Genomic DNA, 19,019 nt, shown 5'->3' with positions numbered 1-19,019 from the left:
ACTCTTTCCTATAGTCAGCCACACAGGCTAAGGACATATATACTGCTCTCTTTATATTCTCACTCAGAACTATATTAACCCTCACTGACTGAACACCAACTGAACAATTCCAACTGCCTTTCATAACTAACTTTCATAACTGTCTAACTGACACTCACACAGATCCACTTTAAAAACTCCTCCCACACTCTCTCATCCTCCAATCCCAGCACACTTGTCTCTCTCAATCACTCTACTCTGCATTCACTGCACTGCGACCAAACATTTAAAGAGACACACACACTCTTAAAACAAGGACCCTCCCTAAATCGAGCTGACATTCAGTGTCCAATATCCTTTGTTTTATGGCCTGTTTTGCCTGGTCAAGGCCCATGGTTAAAATCATGGAAGGTGAAAAATCTAGGCTTGCATATTTGCAAATGACTGTCTTAAGCCATACAGACTGATGTTAATTCAAGAGGAGCAGTGAGGTCAAACCTTGCTGAGAATAGGTAATCTTAAACCAGTAATTTAGGGAGGCAAGGCACACCTTGGCTTCCACTCCGACAGTGCTGATCTCCAGACGTAGCAAGGCATTTGGTATGCAATTGGGGACTTCTAATGCTGCTCTTTGGAACTTTGATTGAACATGCTCAAGGGGGGGCAAAAGAAGATGATGTCGGCGCATTCAGCAAATCTAGGATAGAAACAGTCTGGTTCTCCTGCAGTGCCCATTTCTTTAATCAGTTTATTAGATATGTCCACAGGTCATACGTATCCTGCAAACTGATCGCACTGGTGGCTGCCTCGCTAACTTGCTGTATCTTGCCCCAAGCCCTTTCATTTTGCTCATGCAATTTCTCTTTCTGATCAGTCATATGTTCTCACATAATAGAGGTTAGCATCCTCTCTTGCCCCTGAATCCTCTCTCACCCCTTGCCCTGCAAGGGGATGTAGTGATTACCACAGACATAGACAGCTTTAAAAGGAGATTGGAATCTTACATAAACAAACAAAGAAACACAGAAAGGCAAAATCTTCTAAACACCATCCGAGACCTAGAAAACAAACACAAACAAAACTGTAGTAAGAAAATTTACAAAAAAATTTCTTGCAGCAAGGCGCAAATTGGAGCTTTTGGAGACTGCACACAACAAAAAAAACCTTGTTATTTCTAAGACAAAATTTCTGGCATAACTCCGCAAAATCATTAAAAATCCTGGCTAAGAGAGTTAACTTGAAGTGTATGGAAAGAACAGTATATAGCATCAAAGACAAAAAAGGTAAAATACACACCATAAAGAAATCTATATAACAACCATTTTGGAAATATTATAACAATCTTTACTCCTCAAACAATACCCCACAATTTAGAATTGCTGAGCACTTTCACAAACATCCTGCTACAAAAATAAGATCAGAGCACAAAGAATTAATGGAGAAATCCATCACGAAACAGGAGATCATAGACTCCATCAAACAGTTAAAAACAAATCACCAGGCCCAGATGGGTACACAGATGAGTTTTACAAAGCCTTTGCTCACATCCTAGCTGAACCGTTAGCAAAGACATGCAACCCCATTCTACATACTGGACAGCTCCCAACATCGTGGTCACTGGCCACGGTGGTAGTCCTACCTAAACCACAAAGAGACACTACATTACCATCATCATACAGACCAATTTCCCTATTGAATGCTGATTCTAAATTATTCACCTCAACTATAGCAAAAAGGCTAAACAAAATTTTAACAGACTATATCTCACAGGATCAAAACAAAGACGAAATTAAGGGAATAGAAATAGGGAAGAAGAATTATAAACTCACTTTATTCGCGGACGATATGCTACTATTTTTAACTAATCCAAAGGAATCCCTGCCCTCTCTTCAGAACACACTGAAAGAATACAGCGAAGTATCCGGCCTAAAAATAAACCATACAAAATCAAAATTAATGCCAATCCACATAAAGCAAAAAACAAAGGAAAAGATTTTAGAGACATCCCAATATGAATGGACCGAAACTACATTAACATACCTTGGAATCAAAATCCCAATGAAACTGAATGAATTACTAGAACAGAATCACACTCAAGTATTCAAGGAAATCAAAACACAGCTACAAAAATGGGAAAAAACAAACCTAACTTGGACAGACAGATACAATTTAATTAAGTCCGTTATTCTCCCTAAATTCATTTTCCTTTTTAGAGCCATACCAATGGAGATACCAAACTCAAAATTAAAAGAATGGCAGAATACACTAAATAACTTCCTGTGGGCACAAAAAAAGCACAGAATCAGGGCACAAATACTATACAGATCAGATAAGAGGGGAGGACTGAAATTCCCAAATTTACAAAACTATTACTGTGCCACCCACCTTGCCAAGATAATAACTATGCTTAAAAAAGAAAATCTTCCAGACTGGATAAACATAGTATCGGTTAAGGCAGAACCACATACACTAAGAGATATAGTGTGGCAACAGTCTAACTTTAGGCCCAAAGAAATGAAGCAAAACAAATTTCAAAATCCAACACTATCAATCTGGGACAAATTTAGGAAAAAACTCACACCAGTCATCTCAAGGTTTTCCCCTTTTTATGGTCAAGCCTGGTACCCACCAGGTCAATGCACCCGTACCCACCAGGCCAATGCACCCAAGAGTATAAAAAATGGAAAGAAGCAGGTCTAACAACACTAGAAGACCTGACATTAAACAGGGAAATAATGAACAAAATCACAATGGAACAAAAATATGAATTAAGCATACCATGGTACCAATATCTCCAAATTAACCACCTATGCTCAGAAATAAAACGTAGAGATATTCTGCGAAAAAGCATAACTCCTTTTGAAGCATTGATAAGAGATGCAGACGAAAGTAAGAAAGGGGTAATATCCAAAATATATGCCATCTTAACGTCCTTTCAAGAGAACACAATGCTACCATATCAGAAATACTGGGGGAAAGTGTGTAAAACAGAACACACCCAAGATAAATGGCTAGATATCTGGAGAACCTATGAAAACAAATCCCCTATAATTACACAAAAATGGCAAAAGTTCAGAATAATATCCACCTGGTACAAAACTCCTGAACAAATATCATACATTGCAGTTAATATGAATAAAGAAATAATGATGTCATCTTGGGAATACTTATGGGAAAATGCGATGAAAATATCAACGTGTAATAACTTAAAAGAAAATTGTTATAAGATGATGTATAGATGGTATATGACACCAAAAAAGATTGCTAATATGAATAGTAATATGTCAAACAAATGTGTAAAATGTGTAAAATGTAGAGGGCTCGTTTTATCATATGTGGTGGACTTGCGAAAAAGCAAAAAGCTATTGGGCTGAGATACATGCATAAATGGAAAAAATTGTAAAATGTAAATTTAACAAAGAACCGGAAATACTACTTTTGGGACTCAAAATGGAGGAAGTTAATGTGGCAAAAAGGACATTGATGTGGTATATGATCACAACTGCCAGAATGACATATGTTCAATGTTGGAAGCAGGATAAAGTGCCTGAAGTTGGGGACTGGATTAAGAAATTACTTTTTATGGTTGAAATGGACAAATTGACAAGGAAACTTAACAATTTGGAAGCAGAAGACTTCATTGCAGACTGGAAAGACTTTAAAGACTATCTGGAAAAGAACTGGGATGTAAGGGATAGTTTATTTAGCTTTGACAATTATTGAAAGTTAATAGATATTAAAAAATAGATTAAGATATAAAAACAAAAAATGGAGGGAGAAGTTACCTATAGATATATGTAAAAGGGGGAAAAAAAGAAGGGTGGGATGAAGAAGATTTAAGAAGAGAGCAGGAGGTTGGAGCACTGTGGGAAGCCGCACGGGGGAGGGGGAAAGGGTGGAGGGTAGGATGTATAAGTATAAAAGTTTGTGACATGTTTGACTTTGTTTATTATATCCTAATAAAATTTAAAAAAACAAATATCATACATTGCAAATAATTCAAGCCCACTTTGCTGGAGGGGGTGTAAGGAAATAGGCAGTTACATACACTGCTGGTACGATTGCCTGGAGGTAGCATCCTTCTGGGATAAAATAATAGAAGAAATAACTATCATAACCAAAATCAAGATAGACAAATCCATGGAAGCTCTGCTTTTAAATCTCAGAGAGGAAAATGCTCTATCTAATACACAAAGGAAAAGAATCTCTCTATTACTATTTGCAGCCAAAACCACATTAGCAGCCACATGGAAATCCACGAGTAGGCTCAATGTAAACCTCTGGTACAAAAAGCTATGGAACCTTTATATAATGGAGAAAATCTCAGATACTCTGAAACAAAATCTATCTAGAGGTGGTCAGAATGACATTGTATGTATATGGTACCCCATACTAGTACATCTATCTACCAAAGAAACAGTACCTGATGTAATAAACACTCTGCATCTATGGTAATTTTCAAACTATAATACCAACAAACTATACGAAATGTATGAAACCATTGAGAGCTGACTACTCTCATGCTTACCTTGTAAATCTTTGCTGTTTATGAAAAAGAATAAAAATTATCTGTTAAAAAAAAGGAGATTGGATAGATTTGTGGGGGATAGGTCCATCAGTGGCTACTAGCCATGGTGACTAAAGGGAACCTTCATGCTCATAGGCAGTCAACCTCTGAATTGAGTGCCAGGAGGCAAAATCAGGGTAAGGCTTTGGCTTCTATGCCCTATTTTTGGCCCTCTGGAGGAACTGGTTGGCCACCGCGTGAGGCAGGATGCTGGACTGGATGGACCACTGGTTTGATCTAGCAGTGCTCTTCTTATGTTCTTAAGCTCTTTTCAAGGGCACCCCCACATAGAGTTCATTGGAGGAATCTAATCTAGATGTAACCAGGGCATTCACCACAGTGGTCAGATCTTTTCTGTCCAGGAAAGGTTGCAGCTGGCTAACCAGTCAAATCTGATAAAAGGCACTCCTGACCACAGCAGCCACCTGCTTATTCAGCGGTAGGTCTGAGTTCAGCAGCATGCACAAGCTATGGACCTGCTCCTTCAGGAGGAGCACAACCCCATCTAGAGCAGGAGAAACCTCAGTTCCAAGATCAGTTCTTCCAGCAGCTAACTCATTGGTGTAAGACAGAAACTCCGTCAAGGGTGTGCTTCCCCAGCCCAATTTGAGAAAGCACTCGGCAGTCTTGTAGAGGAGAATCCAAACTTAAAACTTTATTAATAAAGGAGGAAATGTACGGGCACAACAAGGTTTTGAACCCTTGAGTACCCACAGCTCTCCCTAAGGTTACAATGGGAGACATAGGGTTTTATACCCCCTATGACAGAAATAAATCATAATTATTGGTTTCATCAAACTTTGTCATATATCCGTCACACCATTCTGATTGGGCTCAAACCTGTAGGCTGGATTTTCTCAGGCAAAAATATACCTCCTCCAGCTAAACAATAGGCTTTCTTCTTTTCAGGCTGTAAAATTCCAAAAAGTATCTAATGTAACAAATATTAGTACATCATGCAATGTTCTTCATCTAACACAAGCAAACTGACATCAGGAGCATATGCAGTTACGATTGGCAAGAACAAGCAAGGTCACTGCAGTATGATTGCCTGTCAGCATTTAGTATTTTACCCAGGATGCTTTTAAGCAATGAACCAAAGTGAATATCTGAATATATGTTCATGATTGATTTCAGTCACTGTGATTAGAATCATCAAAGGCACTTAACATATGCACCATGGAAGTGTTAAGTGCACCTACTAAGTTAAACTGACTTAGTCACTGGCAGAGTGCAAAGTGTTTCATAAGCGGTGTGTACAACATTGGTATCTTGTCAAGATTAAGTTTTTCATTCAATTGGTGGCTTGATCCTGCACTGGGGTGGGGGTGGTACAAAACCATTAAGTCCACAGGCTAAAAATACCTACCTGCACTGCTGGTTGATGTTTTGTGACTTGTGATACGAGGTGACCGAACTATTCCAGAGTGTGTTTTCTCACTTGGGGTAACATGGTTTATCTGTATGTTCTTTGTACCGCCAGTTGCAGCTAGATTTTGCAATCTTTTTTCTTCATATTATGGCATAACCAGTTGATTGATAATAACTTCAGTTATATAATTGGAAGTGAAATTACTTTTAAGTGCTTGGCTCTTTTAAACTGGCTGGCAGAATGCTCTGTCTTCAGAGTTCCAGGGCAGTTGAACTGAACAACTGAAGGATATGCCGCAGGTTGTCACATGTCAAAACCAGTAGCCATACGGTATGGTCAAGCAATAGGAAAGCCACTATAATGTGTTACACTACATTATAAAGTGCCATGTACAGTCATGGTGTTATAAAACTAATATAAATGATATGTGGATGATTGCCTAATGACTGTATGTGGCCATTCATACATACACTGGAATCTCCTTCCTTGAGATGTAATTGTATACCACTGAGAGGTGTGAATACCAGATTCACATGGAGGGCCAGTTGTGTGGACCTTTTGCATCCAAGTGTGAAGGGCAAAATAAGACATTTAAAAAAATTTTAAACTAATTTATTAGCCAAATCAAGTATTTTTAAGCCTTCTGTGCAACAGTGTGCCATTTATACGTATTTCATATCTTGCTGTATTGAGTCAATCCATATTTTAATAGAGGACTTTTTGTTTGTTTGTAATTTTTGTGGCATTGCTAGCCTTGTTTCAAATTGACTGCATTAATGCAGAAAAACAAAGCTGGCCTTGTCTGTGGAATTCTGTTTATACCAAACATCAGTGGATTCCATGGTGATCCTTTTGTGTATGTTCCATCTAGACTGAGAGAGAGCGTATGAAATTGGCTTGTTCAGAGCTGACGAATCAACAGGTATTGGACCGTATACGAGAAGTAGTGAGTGCTCGTTTTCAGGCTGTTGAGCAAGAGTTTAAAAACGCAGACACTGCAAGAGCAAATGTTGTGTCAAAAGAAGACTTCCGAGGTATCTGCCATCGGTGGTTTATGCTTCTGACTGATCAGCAGGTAAGGCACCCAGAAGGAAATTTCCCCAAGATCTGTTAGTGTACTTATTTACCTAATATACCTTTGCATATATGTCAATAGCAACCCATGGTACTGTCATTTAAAATAAACGACGCAGCAGAAGACTGTGCAATTGACATGACTCTAACTGCTCTCTCCTCAGCAATTCCGTTTGCCCTCATTCTTGGGCAACTGTAACACACAGTATTTTAATATTCTCCAAATGGAAAGGCCAGGAAAGCAATGAGTAGGAGGTATGTCACCTACATAATCGTCTGCTATGCTATTAGCATTTGTTTGTTTATTGCCAGTCTTTCTCACTGAGACTCAAGAGGGATTTTGCAATTAAAAACAATGCAGTAAGAACAGTAATATAATGAAAAGGTGGATTACGCAATTAAAGCAATAAGAACTGTATAATATAATTAAAAACTAAGGCTAATATTATACAGACAACAAGCAGTGCAGTGCAGTGAAACTGGATTGTAGGGTTAAGAACAATACACTCCAAATGTCATAGAATATACAGTGAACAATGTCATGAACTGCCTACAGTTAAGACGCTGAACTGCAGGCTGTGGAAGGTCAGTAGTTCAGCAGTTCGAGACCCAGGTGCCGCATGATGGAGTGAGCTCCCGTCTCTAGTTCCAGCTCCTGCCAACCTAGCAGTTTGAAAGCAAGAAATTGCAAGTAGATAAATAGGTACCACTTCGGTGGGAAGGTAACAGCGTTCCGTGCGCCTTGGTTTTTAGTCATGCCGGCCACATGACCACGGAAACTTCTTCGGACAGCGCTGGCTCTTCGGCTTTGAAACGGAGATGAGCACTGCAACCCTAGAGTCGGATTCGACTGGCTTTCGAGCAAGGAACCTTTACCTTTTTATTCCCATTCCAGTTCCTGGTTGTCAAATGTCAAACATGTACTAAAACAGTGAATCCCTGCTCCCAGACATCTATGTGAGCTTCTGTAACAGGTTCTTCTTCAGATGTTGCTAGGGAATGTTTTGTAAGTTTCTGCTAGGGCATGGAAACTGTCTTCATGGGGTTGGACCCCACACGCATCAGTAACATTGTGTATACATTGGCCTGTAGTCAGAGGTCATTTGGGGGGGGAACGCGGGGGAACGCAGTTCCCCCGGGTGAGGTGCAGGGGGGCGGGACACATGACGAAGCCCCGCCCCCTGCTTCCAGCCGCCCCACTTCCAGCCCTCATTCAGCCAGGAGGAGACAGGAGAAGAGGGAGGGTAAGTTGCTTCCTCCCCGCCTCTCCCCACCCCTGCCTGCCTGGGGCCAGGGAGGGCTTTGGCGGGGCTTCCTCGCACTCCCGCTGGCCTTGCAGGTCCACCGCCGGGCCCCTGATGTCAGGGTGTGTGGCATATGCTAATATGTTATGCTAATGAGTTCCCTTAGCTCTTTTCTACGAAATGACCCCTGCCTGTAGTGATCAACTGAGCCAATGCAGTCTGCTGGCCAAAATATCTGTGGCCCATCAGGGGCTCAGTCCACAACACAGAGGAGGCGCCCATCTCTCTTCTTCCATTCAACCTCCACTAGAGTAGGTAATTCTGCCTGTTACCAAATATGCTTGGGGCAACTTCCTTGTCTACATGTAGAGGATTCAGGTCCAGGTTCAAATGGAAGGGAAATAGTACTGCATGCCCAGAGGCTTGGGAACGGAGCAGAAAGTGGCGGCACTCCAGAATAGGCTTAGAAAGTAAAACTAGGGCTGGTAATAAACTGGATTAGTCAGAGTGAGTATATTGAGGAGAACCAGTCATATCAATACTTCAGTACATTTCAGCACAAAATATCAAACAGCCGTTTGATAACAGTAGTTACCTCCACAGAGTAGTGCGCAGAGCAATCAAACAAAAGAGAAAGGGGGACCAAGAAGTAAGTAGTGGAGGGAAAGAAGACAGAGGGACACCATTAGTTATCCTGTTCTGCACTGGAAAGTTATCTGGTGCTGAGCACAATTCATGGACTTGCCAGAAGGCAGGGAAAGTCTGGAGATGTTAGAATTAATTCTGATAGGTAAGGGATGGAGGGTGAGGCGGATTAGAGGTCTGTCATTCTTCCAATCAGAGAGAAGGAGACTGGAGATGTGAAAGAGGCTTGATTGGCTTGTTGGAGTGAGAGCTGGTATGAAGAAATCTTTGACATGAAGGGAATGACTGAGCTGTTTTCTAGACCATAGCCTTTATTACTTGATTAGGTCAAAATATGAAATAGTCATCATGCCTTGATCAGGCTGGGTTGAGTCTGCTTTCCAGGACTCTGCTAAAGGTCTTCTTCTGTCTAAGGGGGAGGAGGATACTCTGATATGCTTGAGTTCTTCTTCCTGCAGTCCCTGGAGGCAGGAAATTGAATGCACTTTCCAATTCCAGGGGGAGAAGGAACCCACCATTAGTATTTTCCTTGCCTCCCTCTGTGAGAACAGTGGATTTAGAATGCACTTGAGACTTGCTTTAAAGGAGCTCTTTTTTCTTTCTTTTTCACTTGTGTGCCTTCTTGTGTGCCCTTCCCTTTGTTTTAAAAAAAGTAAAAACCCTTTGTTTGTCCATGCCTTCTCTGAGGCTGCCTTCTCCTGCTTGCTGCTTCTGTCACAGTGGATCACCTGGATGGGCAGCTGAGGCCTCCAACTATGGGGTCTCCTCTGACAGAGTTGAGCAGTGTTATCCACAGGCAGGAGGACTCTGCAATCCTGCTTGTCTAATCATCCTGCCATGGCAAAACTGGAGAGAGACAGTGACCATGGGGCATCCAGCTCAGAGAACAAAGAAGCCAGCTCACGTTTTGGCACCAAAGCCGTACCCCCTACTGACCAGCCAGTACACCTAATGTTGGCCTATCAGGCCTGCTCAATGCTGTCTTCAGGGTAGTGTTGCCAGGTTTGATGTCCGTGCCAGTGGGGACTGGGAGGGAACTTTCCAGGAGCAGGGCGGAGCAATGTGACACGCTGACATTATGCGGAAGTGACATCATCTTGTCGGGGACTCTGTGGGCGATGCTCTCGTTTATTAGCAAAACTCTATGGAAAAATTGGCATCAAACCATATAGTTTTGCCCCCAAACCAGAGTGTTGTCGCACTATGTCCCTGATGCAATGATGTCACTTCTGCATTGTTAGAAGCAGGGGTCATTTTGTAGAAAAAGAGGTGCAGGAGCTCATTAGCATAACTCATTAGCATAACTCATTAGCATATGCCACACCCCCTGACATCACAGGAAGTGTGTCAGAAGGCAGCACCCACCGCTCAGGCTCCACTGGACTGTTTTGGATTGCTAGCTATTGGGGGGGGGGGAGAATGTGTAGATCTGTCCTCACAGAGGAGGGAGAGCTTGTACCTGAATAAAGCTTGGTCTTAAAGGTGCCACTGGACTGTTTTGGACCGGGGGGCGGCTCTCTGTCTCCTGCCTCAGACTTGAGAAGATGGCACCAAAGAGTTTAGACAGATAGAGAGGTCAGGACACACAGAGCATCCTTTCCTTCCTGCTATCTGACCCTTTCCTTTGAAGTAGAATGCTACTCTTAGGGGCAATTTCCTCTGCTTCCGCTCTCACACTCCCTCACTCTCTCTCTCCTCTCTCCCCCATGCACGAAGAAGGTGCTTGATCTCCATCTTGCACCATGGAGGCTGGACATGCGTCTAGCATCCAACACCATCTAGCTAGTTAGAATAGGCAATCTATATCTATCTCTTACCTGCACTCTCAACCATGTATTTCCTTTAATAAATGTTATTAGTTTTAGAACGGACTACTGATTTCGTGTGACTTTGTAAGTCTGTTAAGAACAAAAAAACCCCAACAACTGTGAGCTGAAATACCCGCAAGTATAAATGTACAAAAAGAGACTTTTAATAAAGTGAAAAGAAACATATAATTAGCAATATCAATAACATATGGGAATGAAAAATCCTCAATCCATAAAGGGAAACAGTCAAGTCCAGAGAAGATTCCAACACTTTTCCTAGGTAGTTGATAGTGTTTCAGACTCCTGGTCCTTCCTCAGGAACACAGAACTGTAGAAGTACAAAATTGTACAAGTATAAAATACAGCAATGCTTTATAACAATATAGCTTCTAAACCATGATGCTTAATAACCATATATAATCACTGTTACACAGAGTCTCATGTATCTTACCAACATAGGAAGTCTCATACCAGTTTCTTAACAGGAAGTTCTAATTCTAAAATGCACTCCCTCAGTGTATGGCTGATGGCACTGCTCCTCAGCATATATCGCCACCAATCAGAAGGCAAAGCCCGGGACCTGCCCACACCACAACTGCTGCGGCAACCTGGTCTTTTGCATATGGAAGCTAATTGGACTTCACTCCATTCCACACCTCAAACTCCCCCCCCCCAAGGCAGTTGGAATGTCAGTTGCATATGGAACCTGCTGTATTCTGGTGGTGTGCAGGTCCCAGGTTCATGTTTTAAAAGCAGACTGACACTGTTTGCCCAAAGCCAGAGCACTCTCCCAGAGCCTCTTTCTAGATCCCGTTGTATTTATTTCCATAACGGGCCTTATTTCTAGTATATATATAAATACTTAGCATAATATGGGCCATAAAGCCGCCAGTATATACTCACTTATGGGCTAGGTCTCCTAAGTTTTAATATGCACCACTAGGGTTGCTTCTATGAGAACAGGTCCAACATGCCTCAAAGTATGCAGCCTACTAGGACAGCTTTTTAATGCCACATTGATTGCAGCTGGTAGTATCTTCATTAGTTTTTAAAGTTATAGAACCTCTTATAGTAAAAATACTAGGAGTTGCCAACTCCAGGTGGAACATTCCATACCTAATTTGGGCGTGGTCTCCTAAATTTTAATATGCACCTCACAGGGTTGTTTCCAAGTAAACAGGACCAAATGCCTCAAATATATATATGTGGTGGAACATTCCAAATTTGATATGGGCCAGGTCTCCAAAATTTTATACTCGTACAATACTTGTACAATTTTGAACTTCTACAGTTCTGTGTTCCTGAGGAAGGACCAGGAGTCTGAAACACTATCAACTACCTAGGAAAAGTGTTGGAAATCTTCTCTGGACTTGACTGTTTCCCTTTATGGATTGAGGATTTTTCATTCCCATATGTTACTGATATTGCTAATTATATGCTTCTTTTCACTTTATTAAAAGTCTCTTTTTTTACATTTATACTTGCGGGTATTTCAGCTCACAGTTGTTGTTTTGTTGTTCTTGGCTATATTAGACTGTGTGCTGTACTGTTTGTTACTGCAAAAGTTTTATAATCACAATTAAGGAGAAGACATTGTTGATGTAAATTTAATTAGAAAGATCGTTTTTTTGGCTCTTGCCCAATGGGATATTGAAATAATAAGTAAGATAAGATAAATTTGCTTTAAAAGCTGTAAAAATTTGGTTAAAGAAGGATAGAAATAATTTGATTAGGAAGGGTAGTGTAAATTTAAAATAGTGTTAGAAATGTGTGTTTATTTATGATGAGTTTCAAGTTATTTATAAGTTGTAGTTCATGTATAATAAATAATAGGGTAATAGGGTTTCATGGAAGTAAAATGGAATTTAAGGAAGGGGTTGGAAATATTTATTTTTATTAAAGTAATTTATTTTGGGAAACGTGAGTGTATAATTTTTGACTATAAGGAGAGAATGGTAAATGAATTGGAAAATACTGTTGCAGGAAGCTAATGGAATATGGTGATGTTTAGTGAAAAGGGACAAAAATGTCTAATTAATAATTGAAAAGTTGTGAGAGCCTTAACTAAAGAGCATAATGTCTGTTGAGATCTGTTAGGAGTAATTTGTATAATATCTATGTAGTTAAAGTCCAAATGATATAGTAGAAATGTTTGCTTGGGAGGAAAATGTTCTAAATCTATTTTCAAGAAGTAAGGTGTGTTGCTGTATGTGGATAATAGCGGTTGTATATGTATATGTTTGTGTCTGTCTTTGTGTTTATCTGGTGTGTGTTTATCACTCTTAAAACTCAATAAATACATTCTTAAAAAACAACAACAATGGAATCATCAGTCAGGTGCTGGGTGACTGTACTGGGGCTAGTTGAATGGATTTTGTGACCATTGATGGTTCTACTAGGGAGTTGAATAGGTTCCCAGATACAAACAAAAGATGGGAGATGGGTCCCTGATTAGTGTCAGGAAAGACAGTTAATAATTTGAATGTTTGATTGGTTTATCTCAGTATCCTGAGGGATGGAGCAAGGAAGGACAAAGAATTCACACATAGACATGAGATGACACCAAAGGGCTAAGTTTCTGGAGACAGGGCTATTTGCCAGATGGCCTCTGAATAGCCTTTATAAATGTAGATACTTCAGCTGGTGGAATCCATTGTTATTCCATAAGCATATCTCTGCTGGGTGGAGGGGAAGATTGGAGGCTTGCTCTGAGGTTGCCTTATGAAACCTGAAAATGGAGACCCCTTTTTCAGAGCTGTGGCCTGCTCTGTGTTTCAGAACCAGGAGTGCCTTCCTTGGCCTGAGATTTGTGGGTCTCTGGGTCAGGTTAGAAGTGGGGTACCCCTGCTATTTGGGCTACCCGAGAGTAAAGGCATAAGTTCCAAACGCAATTAATTACAGACTGAGTGTCCACTATGATATAATGCTAGAACAGGCTTCCAGAAAACTTGATAAGGAGCCATTGCATGTAGATACTATTCAAGCAGATGGACCTCAGTACAAACATCACCAACAAGACACATGTCCCAAGTAAGCCTCACATTTCAAAAACTTCTTCACATCTGGTTTACTGTTGGAACCACAACATCCTGTCTAATGCATGGATCCAAAGCTACCTATTCCCTTGTGACAGAATGGTCTGTGAACTCTGACATATAGAATGAGTGAAGCTATTCTTGCCAATAGTGGCAAAGAGCAACTCAGGGAAGGGCACTCTACCCCCTTCTTTTTTGTTGGAAAAGGTGAGAAAGCAGCATGGAGGAGGGGGCAAGGAAACCCGCTAGAATTTTTGAGCTTCAACATGTCTCTATGGTAGGCCTCCATGTCACAGTAACCAATGTGATGTCAGATCCCCAGTTAAAACACTCCCCACAACACTTTTGGCAGTGCAGGGAGGGCAGGATAAAAATCGAATAAATAAATAAATTAGAGATGTGCTTACTTGTAGGAACTGGTTCGTTGTGAGGACTAAAGAAAGCGCACAAAATTCAGAGAGTGTAGGTACAACCCAATGCATCCCCTCACCCCATGCATGCGTCAGCATTCAGCCACTAGCGTTTCTATGACAACCCTGACAGATATACGGTGTCTTATCTACTCCAGCCTAGCAAAAGAGTCTCCAAGGCCAAATCCCATGAGAACAGACTGAGGTGTGCAACTTAAGAAATAATTATGGCTACTACAGGCAGACACTCAATCCACACACACTCCCCCTCAGGAATTCCCCCTCCCCTAAAGCATGGCAAGGTGAGCAGTGAAGCAAAATGAAAAGAAGCGAAACTGAAACCTTGACATGTGACCACTCAGATGACCAAGCATGGTGTAGTGGTTAAGAATGGTGGACTCTAACCTGGAGAACCCCATTTGATTCCCCACTCCTCCACATGAAGCCAGTTGGGTGACCTTGGGTCAGTCACAGTTCTCTCAGCTCTCTGCCTCACCTACCACAGGGTGTCTGTTGTGGGGAGAGGAAAGGAAGGCAGTTGTAAGGTGCTACAAGACTCCTTTGGGTAGTGAAGAGTAGGGTACAAAACCAACTCTTCTTCTTCATTCAATGCACAACAGTTACAGGTAAGTGCAACCCTATTTTATCAATGACCGCAAATGCAAATAAATGTAATTTTTTTCTTCTTACAAAATTGGTATTAACTTGGTCTGTCTACCTAACCTGGCCCATGCTCATCAAGGTACAAACATAAGGTTTGGAGATTCCTGCCTGGGTATGAATTACAAGACTTCCCCTGCCCTGGAATATGTGACTATGAGAAAGTGGACAAGCTCAGAGTGCTTTTCTTTCTCCATGGAGTAGCTACAGAGAGTCCCCATGCACCAGGGATTTGATAAATGTTTTCCAGATCAAAGGGTTTGCAGGCAGAAGTGAGCTCTTCAAGAAAGAGCATAATGTGTTTTATTGCCTGTTTTTTCTACTCACTGATATTTTTGTCTGCTTGAATAGTTTGAGAGTCTCTGGAACACAGTTCCTCTTGGGCTTAATGGGAAATTGAAATATCCTGCATTTTTGAGGAAGTTCAGTGTTGAAGCATCAGAAATGCCTGATACACCCAATGCAAACCATTTTGAAGGCCCTGAAATGCCTACAACGCCAGCTGAACCCACATCACAGTTGCCTTCACGCCCCAAAACAGCATCCTCTCCACCATCTCCAAACAAAGTAAGTGGCCAGAATTCTTATGGTAAGGTATAGTTTAGAAAAATAAATCCCAGTTTCTCAGTTTTACTTATTCCATTTGTATTGTCACTTTTCCTCCAAGTTGTTCATGGCGGTATACTTCACTATTGAGAAAGACTATACCAAGGGCACCCAGTGGCTGAGCAGGAATTTGAATCCAGGTCTCTCCACTTTATCCAGGTCTCTCTATTCCAAGCCAAATAACCTTTTATTGTTTCCTGTCTTGGACTGCAGAAATAGGGATGTTGCTAAGCACTCCAGTTGTGCAAGCTCTGTCCACTGCATAGTACTCAGGTTATAATGCACAGTGAACTGCTGTGCTGATGATTTTTCCAACTTAGAGCATCAGCTCTCCTGTTGGACGTAGCGATCCAAAACATCTATTTTGTGCATACAATTTGCATGAAAGATGTTCTCTGTGAACGTCTTTTATGGGCTCCGTAGTTGTCAGTTTCATTTTCATGGAATAATTTTCACTATATAGAGGCTTTGCAGTGTTTCAGTTTTATCTGACAAATTGTTTTATTTGTGGATAAGTAAAATACAAGTGGCCCTGACCTGGATAGCCCAGGCTATCACCAGATCTCAGAAGCTAAGCAAGGTCAGCCCTGGCAAGTATTTGGATGGGAGATCTCCAAGGAATACCAGGGTGGTGATGCAGACACAGGTAATGGCAAACCACCTCTGAACGTCTCTTGCCTTGAAAACCCCATGGGGTTGCCATAAGTCAACTGTGACTTGATGGCACTTTCCACCATCAAAGAGCAAGTGAGGGTTTGCAAGAAACCCATGGGAAAATTCTCCCTCTTGTCACCATTTTCTTCTCTGACTTCTTGCTGCCCACTGCCACTGCTGCCTTTTCCCTTCAGCTTCCCACATCCTCCTTTGCTTTGCCAGTATTTTTCTTCCTCTGTCCTCCCTCCATTGTCGCTGCGCCTCCTCGTCCTGCTTCTTCCCTTTCCCACACTCCTACTTCCTTCTCCCTTCCCCAGTGCCATTTCCCCCATTTTCATCCTCTTGCACCACCTTTGCTTACTCCTTCCTTTCTAGGGTTCTACCTTGCTTCCTGCGGGGGGCTCCCGGCTCCTGGCTGGGTTCTTCTGGTAAGTGCACCATGATGATGTCACCTGGGAGTGACATCATTGTGTTACTGCCACTGGGGGAGGGTTGACACTCTAGTTTTTGGGCAAAACACTATGGGGTTTTTGCCCTCAAAACCATAGAATTTGCCCCAAAACCAGAGTGCAACCCCCCCCCCCGACATCGGCAACACAATGATGTCACTTCTGGTTGGTGTCATCGTAACCGTGATGTCCCTGTTCAGGGGTGGGGCTTCTCCCACTGGCCAGCTGGCTGGCAGTGGATTGGAGCCCCGAAGACTGGGGGATCCCCTGGCCAGACCAGAGGTCTGGCAACCAGTGTTCCCTCTAAGCTGAGTTAGTGTGAGCTAGCTCACAGTTTTTTAGCCTCTGGCTCACACATTTTTGTCTTAGCTCAGGAAGGATGGCTCCAGTGCGAACTAATTTATACAGTAGTCAAATTGCTTGCTCACAACTTTAATGCCAGATGCTCACAAAGTAGAATTTTTGCTCACAAGACTCCACAGCTTAGAGGGAACATTGCTGGCAACCCTATTCCTTCCCCAGATCTGCTTCTCTTGCAGTGGTAGCAGCAGCAGTCTTGGCTGCCCTATCCCTCTAGAAGACCCAGCTTTTTTCCATTGCTGAGTTTCCTCCCCACCAGCCACTGCTTCCTTACAATTGTAGCCTCTTTCTTCATTGCATTTTTTAAAAATGAGGCTACTAAGCAAACCTTCCCCAAAGGCAGCTATGAACTTGCAACACAGGGATTGTGTGGATTTTTTAATCCACACTCTAGGGGACATGGTTTAGAATTTTGAAAAAATAAAAAACCTAAAATACTTACAATATCTTAAGGTAGATAAAACCAGCCAGATGCCTCCAGAAAGTTTACAGGCAAGGCATGGAGGCAAAGCCTCTCCATTGTTGCCTCCCTCAGCTGCTATTCAGAGGTCCTCTGCTTGACTATGGAGATCCAACTGATCCACCATGGCTAATAGCTACTAATGCCCCATCTCCCAGGACTTCGTTAAATCCCTCTTTTCTAGCCACCTGAGCTAGTGCTGAGCTAGGTAGCAGTAAATTCCACAAGTTAATCTCTATTTCAGTGAAGTTCTCCTTTTTGTTTGTCCTGTATATATTGCCCATTATTTTCATTTGGCTCCCATCAGTACTAGTATTATGGGAGATGGAGAAAAAATTCTCTGTATCCACTTTCTGCACTCCATGCATAATTTCATAAACCTCATCTTTCCTCTGAACTAACAAGCCCCAATCAGTTGGACAAAGCTTGCATCCATTTATTTTTAACTGCATGGTGTTTATTTATTTATTTATTATTTGTTTATTTAATTCAATTTTTATCCAGCCCTCCCTGCCAGGCAGGCTCAGGGTGGCTTACATTAAAAAGTTAAAATGCATTAATACTCAGATAATAGACATCATGAACTCATGTACATAACAAATAAAGTGCTGGTGGCGGTATAACATTGCATAGTGATCCCAGAAGGCCATGGTGGAATGGTGACAAGGGAGAATGGCCAGAGTCAGTATCCAATATATTGCAGGCTATTGGTGATGGCATAGAGGGCCTTACCACAGTTCAGTTGTTGTTGTTGGTAGCGGCCTGGTAGAAGAGCTCCATTTTGCGGGCCCTGTGGAACTGCAAGAGGTCCCGCAGGGCCCTGATGTCTTCCGGGAGCTCATTCCACCAGTATGGAGCCACTACTGAGAAGGCCCTGGTAGAGGCCAGCCTGGCATCTTTTGATCCAGGGAGGGCCAAACGATTTTGAGACCCCGATCTCAGTGCTCTCTGGGGAACATGTGGGGAAAGGCGGTCCCTCAGGTAAGCAGGCCCCAGACCATATAGGGCTTTAAGGTTAAAACCAGCACCTTGAAGCGAATCCGGTATGCTTTCGGCAGCCAGTGCAATGCCTTCAGCACAGGCTGGATATGCTCCCGCACATGGAGGGCCATCAGCAGCCTGGCTGCTGCATTTTGCACCAGCTGCAGATTCCGGATTTGCAACAAGGGCAGCCCCATGTAGAGAGCATTACAGTAAAAGATAGATGGAAAAAAATGGATATTTACCAAAACATTAGGAGCATGGAATGTTAAATTATCCTAGGTGGCTGACTCAACTGAAAAGTATTGCATTTGATGTGATGTAGAAATTCTGAATGATATGTTGGTTCTCTTATGGATCATTCACATTGCCTCAACCTATACTTGTGTACACAGCTTTCCTTTCTCCCAAGGAAATCTGCACAAAGATTGAAAGTTACCGTTCTTGAGGAGGTCCCATTCATTTCAGTGGTACTCATTCTGGAGATCTTCTCATACCCATTATTTTTCTAAATTTGCAGTGCCAAATAAAAAGCATTTAATATTCTGAATTTAAACAAGTATTCACCATTAAATTAACTTGCTTTTCAGTCTCTACTTATGTTGATTTTTAAAGCTGCCAGTCTCTTATTTTTAGATACCGGATGCCAGCAGGCCAAATACGGCAGCAGTTCAGACTCCACCAATTCTGAACTGCAAACCAATTGAAAATAAAA

The 19,019-nt window shown here is 41.9% G+C and overlaps 1 protein-coding gene across 1 annotated transcript in view; it reads left to right on the top strand.

Annotated features, from left to right (window-relative positions):
• EFCAB6 (EF-hand calcium binding domain 6) overlaps window positions 1-19,019 on the top strand; it is a 111,593-nt gene that overhangs the window by 71,398 nt on the left and 21,176 nt on the right. Inside the window, exons 7-8 of the mRNA XM_015408372.1 lie at window positions 6,790-6,993; window positions 15,146-15,383. Coding sequence (XP_015263858.1) covers window positions 6,790-6,993; window positions 15,146-15,383 — 442 coding nt within the window. The remainder of the gene's footprint in view (window positions 1-6,789; window positions 6,994-15,145; window positions 15,384-19,019) is intronic.

The sequence above is a fragment of the Gekko japonicus genome, unplaced genomic scaffold (assembly GCF_001447785.1).
Source record: "Gekko japonicus isolate JY-2015 unplaced genomic scaffold, Gekko_japonicus_V1.1 scaffold532, whole genome shotgun sequence".
NCBI lineage: Eukaryota > Metazoa > Chordata > Lepidosauria > Squamata > Gekkonidae > Gekko > Gekko japonicus.
The sequence above is the reverse complement of the archived record's forward strand: the minus strand, read 5'-3'. Positions and strand labels throughout refer to the sequence as shown.